The sequence below is a fragment of the Lepeophtheirus salmonis genome, chromosome 6, assembly GCF_016086655.4.
Source record: "Lepeophtheirus salmonis chromosome 6, UVic_Lsal_1.4, whole genome shotgun sequence".
Classification (NCBI taxonomy): domain Eukaryota; kingdom Metazoa; phylum Arthropoda; class Copepoda; order Siphonostomatoida; family Caligidae; genus Lepeophtheirus; species Lepeophtheirus salmonis.
The window spans coordinates 32215238-32233870 of NC_052136.2; the positions used below are offsets into that span (position 1 = coordinate 32215238).

An 18633-nucleotide genomic window follows, 5' to 3' on the forward strand; every position below is an offset into this window, starting at 1 on the left:
GGCATAGACTTCATAATGAATTTAAAATACATTTGAAGTTTTCTTTTTTCATAAAAAAGGGACTTACAATGCAGGGAAACTTTTACTAATCGATGTAAGACACTAAATAATCATATTAGTATTGAACATAAACATTATCTCATATTAATTTATAAATTATATTCAATTCATTTGGGCTTAATAAGTTTGTCCTACTACTACGAGAAGCCCACTTTAGAAATTGTGAGCTTAAAGCTTTCAAAATCAAAATGTTATTACATATTTAATTCGTTACGAAGATTTGACAAAAATTATTAAATATTTTTGTACAGTATTTGTCAAATATGGAGAATAATTATTTATCATAGGTACATTAATTGAGCTTTAAAAAATCTCCTTTTTAACAAAAAGTGACTACGGTGACTTTTTTTTTGAGCCCACGATATATAATACAGTGTGATAAATCCTGTGTTTCTTAATGCCTTAGAGTAACTGATGAATTAAAAATATCCAAGTTTATGAGATGACTGGCATCATTGGTGTAGGACAGGATATTTATATTATTTTTTTGTCGGAGAAGGGGAGGGGGCTGGAGCAACAAATTTTGACCTTAATTATTTGGGACAAACATTTTTTTTTTAGAAAACATTTCTTTGATAACTTTTGTTTAGAAAGTTTGATTACATATTGTTTAATTTTTCCTAAGTTGGGAGGCAATTGTCCAACCGTAGATAGTTTTCCTCATTAATAGTTATCCCGTCTCCCACGCTTCTATCAGATTAAATATTAGTATTAGAATGGATGATTAGTACAGACATGGGAAATTTGACATTTCTCCTCGCTTCGTAGATAATCAATTGGTTTCCTTCCTTAATCAGAGTAATTTCGAGAACAAAACTTCTTTTGCCGTTTTGAAACCCTAGGCAAACCCAAAAACACCACCAAATATGCGGGGTACGATTGGGGGCTCTTAGTAGTTTCATCAAGTATCAACGGTGGGTTGCATCCCGTTTTGGGATCCGGCGGTACCCGAAAACACCCTCAACATTCGGGGTACAAATGGGGGATTGTGATGTACTCTTAGTAGTTTCTTCAAGTATCCACGGTGGGTTGCATCCCGTTTTGGGATCCGGCGGTTCCCCGAAAACACACCCAACATTCTAGATACAATTGCGGACTTGTAAGGGGCCCTTAGTAGTTACTTAAGTATCTCCGATACCCGAAAACATCCCCAACATTCGGGGTATAAAATGACAATTCATAAAGTCTATGACACGTTTTCTCATGAATTTACACAAAATTGTTTTTATACGAATTGTCCTTCTACGAATATGTTTTATACGAAGTTACCTATTACCGTTCTCGAGTGCTTAAGAGTCAAAATCTCATTATTGTTTTCTGTGTTTTTATTTTTTAATTCTTGAAACGTGTTTTTTTTTTTTTGTACATAAGAAAAAACAAAAACATGTCTATGGAAGAAAAGATTGTATCCGTTACTGATGAAGAACTGGTAACTTCGTAACTGATTGCCCTGAAACATCCACAGATGAGCAATTTAAAATCTGTCATGGACGATGCAACTCTTCCGACAGCAAAATGGTGGCTACCATTACTATTGGCTCAATTTCAGTAACACAAGAATGAACCAGCGGAGACTCCCCCCTCCGGATTCGGTTCATGTTAGTGATGCCCAGGCAGGGAAGAAAACAGAAAATTTCTTTTCATCTGAGCAAACCTTTAAAATGGTCAAAGAAGGGATTCTTTCACCACATTCGGCACTTTTTGGCTCCCAATTCAAAGATTTCATAGAATCTCCTTCCATGTATTGTTTGAACAATGCTCAACATGAGGCTTAGGAACCTCCTTCTCTCAATAAGGAGCTTCGTAATTTGGAGAACGGGTTCGTGTTTTCTCTGCTAGAGAAAATTCTTAAAGTAACACGCCTAACACTGAGGCCAGCTTTGGTGGGTATGACAGCAGCCAATCAGCTCCATAAAGCCATGAAATCGCCTAGAAACGATTGGGATGTTAAGGAACCCCGTACTTTAGCAAAAAAGGGAGCTCTTCAGAATTGGATTTTTCTTCAAGTCTTCATAAGATTGGAGACTATCATCAAAATCTCCAAGATAACTAGCTTACTTACTTCAATGTGAGAAGCCTTGTAGGGCCAAAGATTCAAAGAGGAAGCCGTTTGGAGGTTTCCCGAACCCAAAGAGATCTTCAGAAAATGATAAAGCTTCCAGAGCAAATGACGTTCCTCTACGAAAACATCATTTCTCCTAACGAGGTACACTTTATTTTGAATCTTCTTATTTATATAGAGTTAGTTCAGAGCTTTGAACCGCAGTGTTTTAAGAGATTGCTATGATTTAATGCCTGAAAAGTTTAACATTATTTTTTATGAGTCCAATGAGGTACCCCTTTAATCAGCATGACGCATGCAATTTTTTATAGAAAATTGGAAAATGATTTCCAACAACTCCTTTGTTTTAGGTTTTTTTAGAGTTTATAACTTACAGTTCATGTCAGGGAGCCCAAACTATAATAATTTCCAGATTAATCCTAATCAGGAAGTGTCAGCTGAAAGTCCTATAGTTTGCGAAACTGAACAAATCTTAAGCACAGGAGCTATTGAGGAAGTTAGAGATGTTATTTAATAGATAATATTTAGAATAATAACTCTCCAACATACACCATCTCTTTTCTTTACTGCAAAAATACCTGAAATTGTTTGTACTCTCGTATCCCCATATACGAGAGTACAAACAATTTCAGGTATTTTTGCAGTAAAGAAAAGAGATAGTGTATGTTGGAGAGTTATTATTAATCTCAAGTATTTAAACAAATTGATTATGAAATCAAAGTTTAAGAATGGAATCAGTCCATTCTCTGAAACACTGGTTTAAAAGTAACCATTTTTTTAAATGCGGATTAGGCCTTTCAAATGCTTATCATGCATTTAAAGTTCATGAAAAAGATAGACGCTTCCTCTTTTTTCTGTAGAAGAGAAGCTTTACCAGTTTAAGATGTTATGTTTCGGATTATTTTCCGCCCCAAGAGTGTTCATCAAGATACTGAAGCCTGTTGTTTCCTTTGTAAGAGGAGAACTTGTTATTTCATGCAGTATTTATCTAGATGACCTTATTCTTCAAGGAAGGTCTATGAACTCTCTAGAAAGGACGCTTGCTTAACATCTTGTATCTTTATTCTGTTGGGGTTCTCAGTAAATATGGAAAAGAGCTCTTTTATTCCTTCAAAATCTTTATTGTATCTCGGTCTTATGTGGGATACAACCTCGATGGAGGTATCTCTTCCATCAGAAAAGAAAGAGAAGTTAGAGTTGCTTCTCTTAAGGAGAAAAGGGTGATTTCTCTTAAAGAATGTGTAAAAATGCTAGGCTTATTAGTGAGTATTCGACCTGTGTGTGAACTGGCCTCTGTATATTACAAACATTCAATTTCTCCTAAAGTTTGGAAACGCTACTTTTCCAAACAAAAAATGTATTTATATTTCTCCAGAGGCTAAAAGACAGCTGAAGAGGTGGTCTCGTTTAACGGAAAATTTTATCAAAGGTTTAGACTTTTTGATCCCATCTTAGAGATCAGAACCGATACGTCTCTTCGAGGTAACAGTATTTCTTTTTCGGACGCAAGAACATTCCAGGGCCTCTGGAAGAAAGAGCGAAGTCAGCATATAAATCAGTTTGAGCTTTTGGCAGTTTTCCAAAGCTTAGAATTTATTGAAACAAATTATATTATATTATTTAAACTAGAACCCTTTTTTACTTAAAGAAGATGCGCGGGACCAGGAGCAAGATATTATCCGATGTGGGAATCAGAATATGCAGGAAAATGGAGGAGGGATAAATTTGGCTTTATTTTTTTGTTGGATTCCAACGAAGGAAAACGTGGAGGCAGATTTTCTGTCTCGAGAAGCGCTTGTAAGATGGGACTTTCTGCCGTTGCCCTAGATTTTCTCTCATCTAGCAAAATCGTGGTTCCTCCCAAATATGTATTATATTGCATCCAGGGGCTGTCACCAAATCAATCGCTATTATTAACAAGCCCTGGGCTTGGACGCTTTCATGATGAAATGGAAATCAAGGGGATATTACTTCCCTCCAGAACTTCTCCTACAAAAACTCATTTCAGATACTCTCGTCCATTCCCAGCAATTGTAATTACTCCTCTGTGGAAGGGGCCCCCGTGGTTCCCAGAAATTTAAGAGATATTAATCCAGTTTCTAGGTCTAGATACAGTGGGGGAGACTCTTTGGGACCCAGAAAGTATTTGTCCTCCGGAGGTAAATCTGGGGACTCTGATTGCATAGAGACTCTAAGGTTTCAATGACAATCTCAGCGAATCGATGCGGACGCCATCGAAATCATGTTGGGTGACATTAGACGTTCATCATACAAGACATATAAATCTTGCTTTAACCTTTTTGAAAAGTTTTGTGTCAATCAAGGTTCCCACCCCTTGAGAACAAGTGCGGAAGTTGTAATTAATTATTTGTTTCTCTCATTGAAACATAAGAATCTATCTTATAGCTTCATTTTATGTCACCGTTCGGCTATCATGAGACATCCAGTAAATTGCCTCCAATTAAAAGGAAATCCAAATATTGCTCGGTTCATGAGAGGATTATTTAATAAAAAACCTCCTTTATCTAAATATAAGGCTACTTGGTATATTCGGGTTCTTATCCAGTATTTATATAGTAAAGGTCTACTATCTGATTTATCAGACTTGGAAATAGCTAAAAAGACTCCAACTTTAGTAGACCTAGCGAATCTCTGCCGCATCAGTACTATTAAGGTGATGGGAATGAATATTAAAGAAGGTGAGGATGGTGCCTTTTTTATTCCTTTTAAAGGTCTTGATAAGAATTCACCAAGGGGACATTTAAGAGGTGGGGTTACAATAGCGCATTTCAATAAACCTGAGCTGGACCCAATAGGCCATGCCCTTGCCTGGAAGGTAAGGGTAATAAATTTTATCTGTGATACAGAACATTTGTGTCCCACTTTAAAAGGTCCTGTCAAAGAAGAGGAAACGCAAACTCTAAGCAGGTGGCAAAAAGAGCTCAAACTCAGGGATAAATACTTAAATTTTTAAGCCTCATAGTACAAGGTCAGCTGTTGTCCCTTTCAGACGACGTAACGGTTATTCTTTGATTGAAATCATGGATTCTGGGTTATGATGTAACGACTTTTATGCTTTTAAACATTTATATAATTTACCCTTATTAACTGACATGAAAAAGATGTGGTGCAAGTTGGGATTGCTTAAGGGTTCAAAGCGGCAAAATAAGTTTTGTACTCGGATTAAGGAAGGAAAACAATTGATTATCTACTCTCTAGTGAAATATGAAATTAATACAGGTAAACTTATTTAATTTCTTACATTGAATTGCCCTCAATATTCATGTTTTCATTTGATATCCAGTCACTGACTGTATAAATTGTATTTTCCTCACATCTAATTCTTCAATTTTGTCGACAAAAAATCCCTTCTTTTTTATGTAAGTAGTAGAACTTCAAATTCCTTCATAAATTTTTCAATTTCTACTTAATGAATCTAATGGATGTAGGGAACAATTAAATTTATATAGACTTTTACGCCATTTTATTGTCAGGTTAGTTTTTCTAGTTACATTTGTATACTCAATCCGGTCGCAACAAAGTAAATCTATTAATTCATATAAAAAAATTGATTATATAAATAAAGTATTTTAGCTAATAATGTGTGTTATAATGGTGATGTATCACGAAATTTAATTAATTCAAAATAAACTTATGAGGTATACGTCATAATTTATTAAAGATTAAAAAAACATATGATAAAAAGAAGCTTTTTATACATTAATTATTCATTAGGTATATTCTTAAATGTAGTCAGGGATTACTTAACGTTTAGAAAGTCATTAAATACCTTTTACTATTTTTAATTAACCAATTTAGTGGAAGATGTGGTAGTTAATAATTACAGTTTTAATAGAAATATTTTTTGTATTTATAAATTTATTGAGAAATTTGCCTAAATTAATTTTAAACACTTGCTCAGACTGATCAGCTATAATATAGTTGATTTCAGACATGTAAATGTTACAGACAATGTGCAAAACGCCAGGACAATCTATAAAATTTCCAATAGAGTGGGTAATGGTCATTTTAACTTCATTTACATTGTCAGGTAAAGGAATTCTGAGTAATTTTATAATTACAATTCATTGCAAGCAATTTGATCAATATGGATTTGATTAAGATACAATTTCAATGCAAGCAATTGGATAATCTAGTGCAGGCATATCCAACATATGGATCACCAACAACATTGTGGCCCGCAGAATTTATAGATGTGGGCCACTACTCATTCTCACTTTAAGTAGTATTTTTTTGTAAAATTATCGTAATATCATCAAAACGCGTGGAACGCTCACAATACGTACAAACATTGAAAAATATTTGACGTCATCTCGTATTTTCTGAGACTCTAACAGGGTTGCCAGTCTAGCTTTTTTAAGCAGTTAGGCATTGAAAAATTAAATTTGGAATTTATTTATATTCTGTCTAAAATTGAAATAAATTTGTATTTCTCTCCAAAACTTCCATAAAAGCAAACAAAAGAAACCCCCTTCCCGTACAAGAAGTGAAAATGTTATGTATTGTCTTTTATATACTTTTAGCTCATGACGTAGGGATTTGTTTTAAATAGATAGTAATGTACCTTTTTATTTTACGTGTTGATATATTTTAATAGTTATGTCTATGTACATCCTTTTTAGTGTTAATCCATTTAGTGTATGATTGTACCCCCAAACGAAGGTATTGGCTTTGCTCCGGTCCGTTACTTCCGTCTGTTGGTGGTGTTCGCAGAACACTACAGAAAACTTCCAAAATAAATAATGATTTGAAGGCAGACATAATCACAAAACCTCGACACTGGCGGAATTCAGATCATGGTGGACAAGTTTCGAATTCTACTATTCCACGAATTAGATGGGCCAAATGAGCAAAGCAGAGCAACATGGATACATAAAAAGTTGTCTCGTTTTAAAATTACGGATTATATTATCGTTCACAACCACTCCAGACATTCCAATAATGGGCATTGGAGGATATTTAGATGAAATATATAAAATATTTTTTCAGGCAATTTTCATCCCTTACGGGATGGTATGGCTTTTTTCAATGTCATCAAAATCAGATAGAAAAGTTCTCAGACTGGCATCTCCTTCCTAGATTACAAGGCAAGAAGCAGACCTCAGCTCAATCGAGGAAAACTATTTGTACTCTCTATGCTTGATAACGGGTACAAATAATAGACGTCTACGCGAAGAGTTTATCCGTCAAAATGAGCCAAGAGATGAAAAGGTTATCCAGATAATTATGGGCTGGGATTCGGCTTCATGGAGGAAAAAATAAAAGATGAAAAACAAGCAGACGTTGCAGCTCTATCTACTTAAAAAGATCGACAACGACAACAACAAAATCAGACTACGAATAAGGAGCTTCATCATCCACCAGAACTTTAATGTAAATGCTATAGATGCATCGCATCGACCTTTTGAATGCCCTGCTAAAAATGAGACGTTTAAGAATGGCCATTTAGAGAAAATATCTTTACATTATGCCAAATCTCCAGTACAGAGCAAGGACAAGCCAATCAAAACGTCGACGATCCTAGTGAAAACTTTATCCATTGATCATGTTACTCCATATGTTGAGGTTGAAGTTTTTCCAAGGTCATTCCAACCTTTTAACATGAAAAGCTCTGCTACTAAGTCTATTATTTACATCTCAGTATAGATAATATTTAATATAAAAATTTAGAAATTAACAAAATCAATATTTGGTTATTGAACAACTATAATTAATTATTAAAACAAAACTATAAACATATACTTTTATCAAGGGTTATTATCCATAACGAATGATTGTGAATGCAGGAGGTTTATAACAAAAACCCTCAATCAAAATAATCTTCTAATTCCTTAAAAAAATTAGGAATTATAATAGTAAATTTCTTGCACTTTTTTTTGTAATCTTTTTTCAGGCAATATGTGCAATATCTAAATTTTTGGATCTTCTTTTTCAAACATTTATTGTGCAAGTTACCTACATCCATCACATGAAAATCACTTTTTTTTATTCAACGTGATTTAAACACATCATTTTCTGATTCATCTGGAAGTTCTTAATTCCGATCAAAAGATGTAGACAAATCCCTATTTGCTGTATTAAAGTTACATGATGTGCCTTATAATAGAAAACAAGTAGATTAAAATTTAAAAAATGAAGCAAGGGAAAATGATGAGTTAAACCTTTTAATAAATTACTCAAAGGTGATGAGGAAGTATCTTGTCACAAATAATTCTTTGGTAAAGATAAATTTGTTTGACTATCTTCAGTTAAATTGATTGATGGTGTAGGAGAAGAAGTTGACGGAGGAACAAAATCGTTATGGTGAGAAGAATAAATATTAACTAATTATGTATGTGTCGGATAAGTTTGATTGGTTTTTAAAAGAGTTTTTATAAAAAGCTATTTTTTTATTACAATAAACCAAAGGATCGATATTCTTCATTAGATATTTCATTCTTTCTTCTGACAATTTATTTTTTATTAAAATATATTATTCGGGAATAGATAATGACAAATCAGAGTACGTAATTCCACATAATTGTCTCGCTGACAATTTGAACACTGTTTTGGAATGTGGTTTTTGATCTCGATGTGTACAATAGAAGGATTTCAGTGACACAATTCACCGAGCTTCAAGTCTACTTGTACAAAGTCGAAAAAAGATAAGATTGAGGTCCTTCGTTAAAATTAGCAACTTGTGAGTATACATGAAATCAAATCACTTATCTTTAAAAGTAGATCAATATCATATGACAATTGTTGGTTATTTAAGACAACTATGGAAAATCTCCTAAGTAAAAACTTTCTTTCTTGGATTTTCAACAACAGCAAGGATTAGATTTTTATATGGCCGGGTATATATCACAATCATTGTTCATACTCAAATGGAAAATTCTAGGAGAAAGGAAAATCAAACTTCTAAAATGGTTGTATGAATAGAGGAATATAAAAAAATAATAACAAAATGATTGTTGCGAGTGCAAACAAAAAAAAAAAAAAAAACAACACACACACACAACTAAATAAAAGTAAAATAGAAAGTATTTGTAATATGTCTGCCTATAACATGAAGTTATTAATTTAAGTATAAACATAATTTAGGATAAGTTAATCAACCAATTAATTTAGGGTCGTGAGATACAATTATCAATCAATGTTTATACTAGTACTTTCTCCCTTAAGTAGTTTTAGTATTCCATGAGTTCAAGGAAGAAGTATACTGGAAAGGAAAGGATAAATGCACTTTCACAAAAGATGGTCTAAACGAGCATAACCTCACTCAAAGAATATTAGAAACTACATGGAATGTGCACTGATTGCGCGCCCATACGTATTAAACCACGCTAACTCTTTAGTTCTGTTTTGAATAGTTTGAGTGAAATTTATGATCCTGAGTATATACTGTTATTTTCTGGTAATTAATTTTTATTATTAGTTAAGTATTCTAACTATAAGTCTATAAGTGAGCTACAAGAGTGAATTTGTAGTTTTTATGGTGGGAATATCTTAATAGTACAAAAAAGTTGCGATTACATAATTAGAACATACAACAAACAAAATGGTCTACCAAATTTTAAAAATGGGACTATTAGGTAGTAGCATTGAATATGTAGAATATTATACGGTGGATACAATAGAAGAACGTTATATCGATATTTTATTAATATAATTCTTTATTGGCGTCTTTAAATTTTATTCTATACACAGAATGCGGGTACTATCAAATGCAAACGGTCTAATTAAAATAAATACTTATAATTTTGTTAAAAACCTGGGATTACAGGAAAGTAAGCTCCAAATACTCAAACCCCAGTTCTACACCCTAAAACTTCAAACATGAGCTTATAGGACGTCAAGTAATATAAAAGTGCATTAAGCTATTTTTTGCTTAAATTAGCTTTTAGTTATTTGACTATTTGTATCATAAGACTTTGAGAGTTCCGAAATATACATCTTCCCACTGAAGCAACATTTCAAGCTCTCATAATTTAGTCATTTGAAAATTTTCAGAGCGAAATTTTCCGTGGATACTATCTAGAAACTTCCCTTATGCGTCTGCTGTGTGAAAAAGTGTTTTTAACCAAACCCATGAAGCCATCAAGACTTTTACAACATTTGAGAATATACATATATTCTTTTCAGGCGCTTCGAGAAAAGTTTAAGGGACGAAAAACTATTAGAAATATGTTTTTGAGCACTGCCAAGGACTCCTGTAAGCAGGACAGGACACTGCGCTCACGCATTTCCAATATGGGTCTTAGTTTATTCTACATAGAATATCTCTCTTAAAGGGGTTTGCTACAAAATAAAGAGTTTTTAAAAGTATTTTGCTAGGAAAAATCATCAAAATAATAAAAATGAGGACATATAAAAAAGAAAAGGCACTATCAAAAAGTACAAAGTTGGTCCAAGTCTACAAGTTAGAATATTTTTATTGAAATTTAGTTTTTTTTTCTATTAGCTTCTGAATTCTTTGCTGCCATTCTCCTTTTTCTTAAAAATCGGATGTCATCATTCAGTTTAGCACTTCAATTTTCTCCCTTGACATTAAACAAAGCGAATGAAATTCTCTGAAGAAATAGCTGACCAAGAGTGCCTTTCCTCGCACTTTACTCCCACAACGGCGGTAATGTCAGAGTTTAAACTGTCCTGTATCCTGTCAATGAATGTTGCAACAAATTAAGCTCTAGGACTTGAGGTGGCAAGTAAACATCCTTTCTCTTCAGGAGTAGCTGTGATGTAAGAGAACATGGAGTGAGCATAAAGACATGAGAGATAGAGAAGGTCAGATGGAGTAAACAACCCCCCTCTGTCCATCTGTCTATCTTATTTACCTGAGAATTTGACAAGACTCAGAATACGAATCTTTTTCTCTGCTTCCAGGATCTGTCTCACGCTGATGTAGTAGATCCCTCCACTTAGTTGTTTGTACCAGCCGAACCTTCTTTCGATGAGATCAGACTGGAACATACCGAGGAGTACATAGGAGAAGTCTTCATCGAGGAGAAGATACTCTGCTAGATCTGCTACGGCAAGGCACGTCTGCTTTGTTGCTAGGAAGGTTTCTGCTGTGAGGCTAGGTGCTTTACTGTTTTGCCACTCGACGACAAAGTCGACAAAATCTCTTAAGAAAGAGAGGCCAAGTTTTTTCTTCTCAGAGATTGGTTCCCCAAGCTCATCTCTCTTTTCGTAGCCAACTCCAGGTGTCTTGACGTTTAAGACATTCCACATAGTTCTGACAAACTCTGAAAATTCGGCTGTGTCTTTAAACTCCGGTCTGTTGTCTTCTTTGGAGTAGTACTTAAGTGCTCTAATTGATGATTCGTGAAACACAGCATCAGCCAATTTCACATTTGTCTTCTCCCAGGTTTGTAGGGTTCAATGCTTTGAGGGTCAATTTGTGGGCCTGTTTAACTTTGAAGTGAGACTCCTTGAAGTGAATCTCCCTGAGTTGGGAAAAATTTGGTCTGAGAGTCTCAGATCTTCTAAGTGTTGATGGGCACTCGAGCACCTCCACCCGTCGGAAACAGTTGTAGATGTTTTTGAAGTTGTGCACTGGGTCAAACAGGGGGTGAATTTTCTTTGTTTCATCCTGAGGATGAGGAATGGAAGTCTTCAGTTCGCCATTGCAAAGCAGTTTCTCGTTTTCTTGCGGTTGGCGGTATGGTTATCTACTTAGAGTGCCACTACCATGAATCCCACTTCCCAGAGTGCTTTCATGACAACTTCATACTGGGCATAGATACACTCAGCTGTCAAATTGGACACAGGCACCAGCGCAACAACATCCATGTACTTACCTCCAGCTGACTTAATCATGAAGGTAAGAACTGTTTTGGTGGCCTGATTGTTCTCACAACCCATGAACTGCCCCTTGACGAATTCCACTCTCTGAGCTGAAAACACTTCATCTATCATCAGAGTGACATTCATCTCTCTTCTGCTGAGGCCTGTGATTCTGGCTTTTAGATAAGTGATTGAGGATGACGGTAGACCAGACTCAACACTGACTGGAGCAGCAACTCTTTTCAGGTGTTTTGGGGTTGGCAGGGTCACCAAATTAGATGAGCAGATCTGCAGATAAAATCCTGAGCTCCCATTCTCCCACATGAATGCAGTTGCAAGAAGACAAGGTGAATATTTATTTAGCCTAAGTACCCCCTGTACCAGCACTAAACCTATTTAGCTTCAGTGATAGGGCCGTAAACAGGATTATATTTTGAAGGAGGGCTTGGTTTTTGGACTTTTTTTGAAAATAAATCCAGAAATTAAAATTTTTTGGAACTAAATTATAAAATATTATTTTTTTTTTCGAAAAAAATTTCAACAATCCTAAGCTATTCCAAAAATTGTTTTTTTTTTAAAAATATGTCTATTCTAAAAAAAATAAGTTAAAAAAAAAAAATCAAAATCTACAGCTGCCCAAAAAAAAAAAACTTTTTTTGGAGAAAAATTTCAAATGTTAAATTTTTTTGAGAAAAATTTCAATTATTGTATTTTCTTGTAAAAAAACAACAATTCCTTAATTTGGAGGGGGTTACAGCTCCTCCAGCCCACCTCATGCGGATGCCCCTGAGTTGTGTACCACTTGTAATGTATTATATCAAAATCTCAAGTACCCCAAGGGTTACGCGTACCCTCATTTGAGAACCACTACTCTATTCTACCCAAAGTACAGCAAGAACATAACTCTACCATAAATCCTCAAAGTTCACGCACAAGGGAATAATTTATAGGTTTTGTATTACCTTCAAGACTAAAAGAATAATGATGGCAGCTTTGGTAAATACAAAATTATTTTTAGGGAGTAACTTAAAAAATAGCACGATCTTCAGATTTCTTATTTTTTTTTACCTACTGGTTATATTGTCTGTATAAAAGTTTTTTTAAAGTAGTTGAAGAGCATAGCAGGTATACACATTTGTAAAAATTATAATGTAGTTATATTTTGATCATTTGAAATGAATTTTAGAACAAAAACATTTAAAAAATCTTCATTGAAGATAGTTGAGCAGAGTTTATGGATATCAAATCAAACGCATGCCTTTTGTTCGAAGAAAAGTTTAAAACCAAGTAATCCGCTTGGATCTCCCTTTGCTTCATTTAAATCTGGACCTTTCCCGACTCTGTATATAAAGTAAAATTTTTAACTTGATCAAAAATGTATTTTAGCATTTTGATACTTACTGAATGAATTCATTTGCATCAGTTTTAAAACGGAATCTGAAGGGTACACTAAATGAACAAATGGTTTGAGGAAGAGATTTAAGGCGAGCCGTGTCCAAAATACGACCACAGTTCTTATTTACACTTACTACTATTTTGGTAACCTTTTTAATACTGACTTGTGTTGCACCAGGGATCTGGAAAAAAAAAAGAAGATGAAATAAACCAGGCGCTCATTGTATTTATCCTATGTATCAATGTATGTAGATATACTCTTATTCTTACCTCAATGAAGTCTTCAGTACAGTCTGTGTCGACACCGCTCGCTGTTACTTTATTGGTAGATTTACTAGAAATAAAAATAAAAATGGAAGATTTGGATATAAAACAACGTTTGAACAAGGATATTAATTACCTTAGACCGAACGTTTGTTTTTTTCCTACTTTGAAAGAAGAATAGCATATTCTGCAATTTCCCTCTTGTCGTCTAAAGCAAACATTGTAATCCTGATTACTTAAATGATTCGAAGTAGCTAGATAAAGGAATTCAAGCTTTAATATATTAGAAAAACATTTATCAGAATATTCCTACCGACAGTATTGTAGTTGAAGCTTTTGACTACTCCAGTATTGGATGTGAAGAACTGCAAACAGCCAGGAGGGCCACCAAATTCATCTCCACATAAAAATTGCGTAACGTTTATATTCCACATTCTGGTTACCATGGTGCTACCACCGTCAATATTGAACAGAGCTGTGTTACATCCCTGATCTGCCTCCACGATGACTATCATATGGAAATAAATCACATTGATTGAGCGTAAACTCTCTTAGTACTAATGAAAAAGAATACTCAACTGTGTTGTCCAGAATTAAATCCACAAATAACAGGGGAGGCACCTTGACTACTCGTGAGAGAAAAGCTATCTGTATTGCAATCTCCTTGATTTGCTCCATCAGTGCTAACGGTGGGGCCTGACAGTACAAAAGTCTACATTTTTGGAAATTAACAATAGATTTGAAGAATAAACGTTTAAATATAGATATATACTCACCATAAAGTCCAATCGGATTCTACAAACGTTATCGCTGCATCTGCAGATTGTGTATGTGCAATCCGTTGTTCGAGATGAAATTTCAAGCAGTGTTGAATTTTCCGTAATGGTGCCACCACAATCTGCAGTGACTATAGAATAGGGATGAAACAGGGTTCTCTGTTATTAATTAATTATGAACAATCAATTTGAATATTCAACTTACACATGCAGCATGTTCCATATCCAGAAGCACATGCTCCTCCAGCTGTTCCACCTCTTGAAGCACACTCATCTCTATATTAAAAAAATGAATAAAATGTGTGGTTTTTTTAACAAATGTCTTCCATAGCATATTAGCAAGGATCTTACGCTGTGTAGCATGTTCCAGTGTTGGTTGTAGTACCACAAGGTAGATTCTAAACATAAATGTAGATCAGTATAATCATTATTCATCTTATATTAGATCATTCTTAGTTAGTACTAATTGTAAGTTAACTTACTTGAAATTTTACTATGTTAAAAATGAGGCGCTCTCCTAGATTTAAATTGATAGAGTGGTTATTGAAACATAAATAAAACCAAATGCGTAATTTATTACCTCGCTCAGATGAAATCTCCATGGATTCTCCAATCTTAAGCACGCCGATCCATACCATGAGGAAAACAAACGATGCATCTTTAAAAAAAACTATATCAATATAATCATGAATTATTTGGTGTTTACCTTTAAATAATTTGGATGCCATGACTGAGCACCACTTCAAGACCTTTCCCCTCAAATTCTCTCTCAAAAACTAAGATAATTTGTACTATAATTTTGGCCTTTTATCATTCTTATCATTGCAAATGAGTTTCCTTTAAGTTTTACATTGCATTTTTTTCACTATAGAAAGTCAAAACTAGTTTATTATTATTATTAATAGAACTACATAGTATCATTTAGTCTATAGAACAGTATCGCAAAAAAATCCCTAAAAACTGCTGTGTAACTTGTAAAGGACGAAGGATGAAATTTGGTTGCATTTTATGTAAATATTATTAAGTAATAATAAAAATATGTTCCTATGGTTATGTGGGAGTTTATTCAAAATTAATTCAGTTAGTATTGATTTCTCATTTAAAGTTATGTGGTATGCTATGACTCACAAAGGGTTTTTGTTAATGTATTTGCTCGTTAATCAAAGCAAAGGTGATTCAAATGATTATATATTTTATTTGTTACATGTTTTTTATGGATATAAAAACATAAGTAAAAGTCCAGTTTAATGAGATGTATTTTACCGAGTGGTCCATTAACATCTGAACCCTTTGAATTTTAAACTTCAACTTGAGATATAATTTATTAATTACCAAAAGAATTTCAACAAAATTAATACTATAAGTAGATGGTTGTCTGAGTTCTCTTAAATAATAATGTAGCCCCCTATGCAGTAATGATGCCTTCCAGGCGGGGGCGGAAGGCCATGCACTCGCTGTGGATCCTCTGTCATGGCGTCCCAGTGCTGGCTGACAGTGGTTTTTTGGGCCTCGGTGTTTGGATGACTGAGGAGATGGGACTCTTTCATTTCTGGAGTCAAAAGTGGCCTCTCCACAAGGGTACTTGTTTGATAGCTCTTTGGGTAGTCTGGTGTGAAACCCTGAGATCTTTTGCATTGGCCCTCATGGGCATAAGGGGATTGGCCTGAGCTATTTTCTTTAACTCCTATGGATGAAGTTTGGCTTTTTTTTTGGAAAGATACCTTCTTCCACTCCAATTTTCGGACTTGCTGATGGCGTAGTCAGTGGCCTGCAAGACGCCCAATTGCATGGAGTGCACGAATTAAAATTCGTCGATCACGTTCAAGTATCATTTTCTCGAATTCTAAATGAGCTAGAGAGCTCAGATTTGTATTATTTTGCAACTAATTGCTTATTTCTTTAATATATAGGAATATGAATTAATTTCATTTATTCAACCATAACTAATTATTGAATTAATCAGTGTTCAGATTTCAATGGACCAACGGGTGTCCGATAGATCCCTAATATGAATTGTATATTTCCATTTCATGTCCTGAAAAAATCACTTTATTGATTATTTGTGATATAAAATATTGAAAGAGAAAATGTAGGAGAAATATACGACAGATTTACTGTTGGGTTATGAGCATGTGAAAATGCAAAAATTAAAAAATAAATAGTACACTGCAAGCATTTTTACAAGGGATTTAAATATGTAGTCAAAAGTTTACATCACACTATTATGTTCTCAATCATTATGCCTTATGCACAAAAAAAGTTATAAGCAGAAGTTTTGCTCTCTACCTAATACATTATAATTAATATATATTCAGTACAACAACTTATTCTTTAAACATAATTATAAATGTCAAAAATATGGCCTACCTACATTTAAAAAAAAAAGTCAAAAATAAGCGTGGTTATCCTGATAATCTGAAGAATGCTTAGGAGGAGGCTACCGCCGTCCATAGGGCCTAGCTGGTGGAGCCTTGCTAGTTATCTTCTAATAAAATTATAAATATAAATACTTAATAATAATATTTAAAAAAAAAAAAAAATGAATTAAATATAAAATTAAATAGATATATTATAATGAGAAATAATAATAAAAAAATCAAATACACAAATGCTCCTTTTTCCAAAGTAAGTCCAATTTTCCCCTCATAAAGACATTATCAAAATTGTGGGAGGTCAGGGGACGACCTCTTCCGTCGCAAAATGTCTAATCCCAAACTACAGAGCCTCTCCACGCCTGTAGATGATGGCAAGGGTGTATCGTACTCAAATATATATATTTATATCGGATATATCAAAATATATTTTGATAAACTTCTTGATCGGTTTGTCTTTAGAAGTTCTACAATTTTCATAAGTAATTTTATTAGCCACAAAAAACAAAATTCAAATTAGTAATCGTTTCACTGATGTAGTGAAAACTACCTAGACTGACCTGGCTATCATATTTAATATCCCATCATTTCAAATAATATTTTGTTCTACAATTGTGTAACTCTAGAAAGGAATCGTGTACCTTTCTTGTATAAATATAAACATATATTTTCCTGTATTAGCCATTCTGATTCCATTTGTTATTGTGGAAGGATGCCCAAGAAAAAAATTATCCATTGAGGAAAAAGACATTATCTTGTGCCCAAATGGTACTTCAATTCAGATGGTGATGATTTCGAATCAACTATTTGCAATATAATCAATAAATATGGAGAATATGGGGAAGTTTTTAATAGTAAAAAACTGACTGGCCATCAAAACTATCTCTTTACAAGCAAGAAAAGTGGCCAGGGAAGTCAAAATCAACCTAAGAACAAATATAAGGGGATTTTAGATGATTTAGAGAAGAATGGGATGGTTATTTCACGAAGAACGATATCTAAAATGTTTCACAAAGAAGGCTATCATGGGATACGTCTAAGAAAGAATCCATTACTCAAACCTCGACACCATAGATCAAGATTAAAGTTTGGCAAGTTACACATGGAGAAGGATATGTATGACCTTCTGGCATTGTGGTCAGATGAAACAAAAATCGAGCTTTTTGGTCACAGCTCTACACAGTTCTTTTGGAGGAAATCTGGAGATGCCTTCTCTCCTCGTAACACGATAACTATAGTAAAGCATTGCGGAAGATTAATAATGCTTTGGGACTACTTTTCTTCCAAAGGTAAGTGAATGGAAAAATGAATTAAGAAGATTATCTCAATATTTTAGACGAAAATTTGAAATCCATAGCAAAAAGTTTAGGCCTTGGTCGTAAGATGTTATTCCAACAGAACAATGATCCTAAGGATTGCAGCAAATTTGCATCTTCGTGGCTTCAAAAGAGTAAGAATAAAAATTTTGCACTGGGCTTCATTTAATCCAGACCTCAATCCTATTGAAAATCTTTGGAATGAGTTAAAAGAACGGCTTCATGCCAGAAACCCCAAAAATATCCAAGAAATCTAGTCGTTTAGTATTGACGAGTGGCAAAATATTCCTTCTACAACGTGTTTGAACTTAATTGTTAATTATAATAAAATATTAGTTGAAGTTATTTTAAATATAGATTACACAATTGACTATTTATTAAAGGGGTGACAATACTTTTGCCATGTATTTTTTTTTTTTAATTATTGACTCTAAGACATTATATATAAATTTTTCTATCTATCAAAGTAGACAAAGAGTTTCGATAGTTAATTATCAATAAACATTTCTTCTTATAATTAATTTAACCTATAGTGTTTTTTTTTGTTATAATAATAGAGAATCAAAGTAAAAATGTGGGGTGCCAATACTTCTGCCCAT

The 18633-nt window shown here is 33.9% G+C and overlaps 1 protein-coding gene and 1 long non-coding RNA gene across 3 annotated transcripts; one reads left to right on the forward strand and one right to left on the reverse strand.

Moving 5' to 3' along the window:
• Nucleotides 1-13045: 13045 nt before the first annotated feature.
• On the reverse strand, nucleotides 13046-15156 carry LOC121120668 (uncharacterized). The gene is made up of 12 exons (XM_040715534.2): nucleotides 15053-15156; nucleotides 14927-15004; nucleotides 14829-14863; nucleotides 14698-14744; nucleotides 14552-14622; nucleotides 14347-14477; nucleotides 14150-14282; nucleotides 13884-14078; nucleotides 13707-13824; nucleotides 13577-13640; nucleotides 13313-13488; nucleotides 13046-13251 (listed from the first exon to the last, which is right to left on the reverse strand). Exons 1-12 carry the CDS (start codon nucleotides 15072-15074, stop codon nucleotides 13158-13160), a joined length of 1164 nt encoding a protein of 387 aa, XP_040571468.1. The 5' UTR covers nucleotides 15075-15156; the 3' UTR covers nucleotides 13046-13157.
• Nucleotides 15157-15410: 254 nt separating this feature from the next.
• On the forward strand, nucleotides 15411-18416 carry LOC139905822 (uncharacterized). Of its 2 annotated transcripts, none has more exons than XR_011780892.1 (2): nucleotides 15411-18007; nucleotides 18055-18416. It is a non-coding gene; the product is annotated as an uncharacterized lncRNA (long non-coding RNA). The 2 variants fall into 2 exon arrangements; XR_011780891.1 differs by having other exon boundaries at nucleotides 18076-18416.
• The last annotated feature ends 217 nt before the right edge of the window (nucleotides 18417-18633 follow it).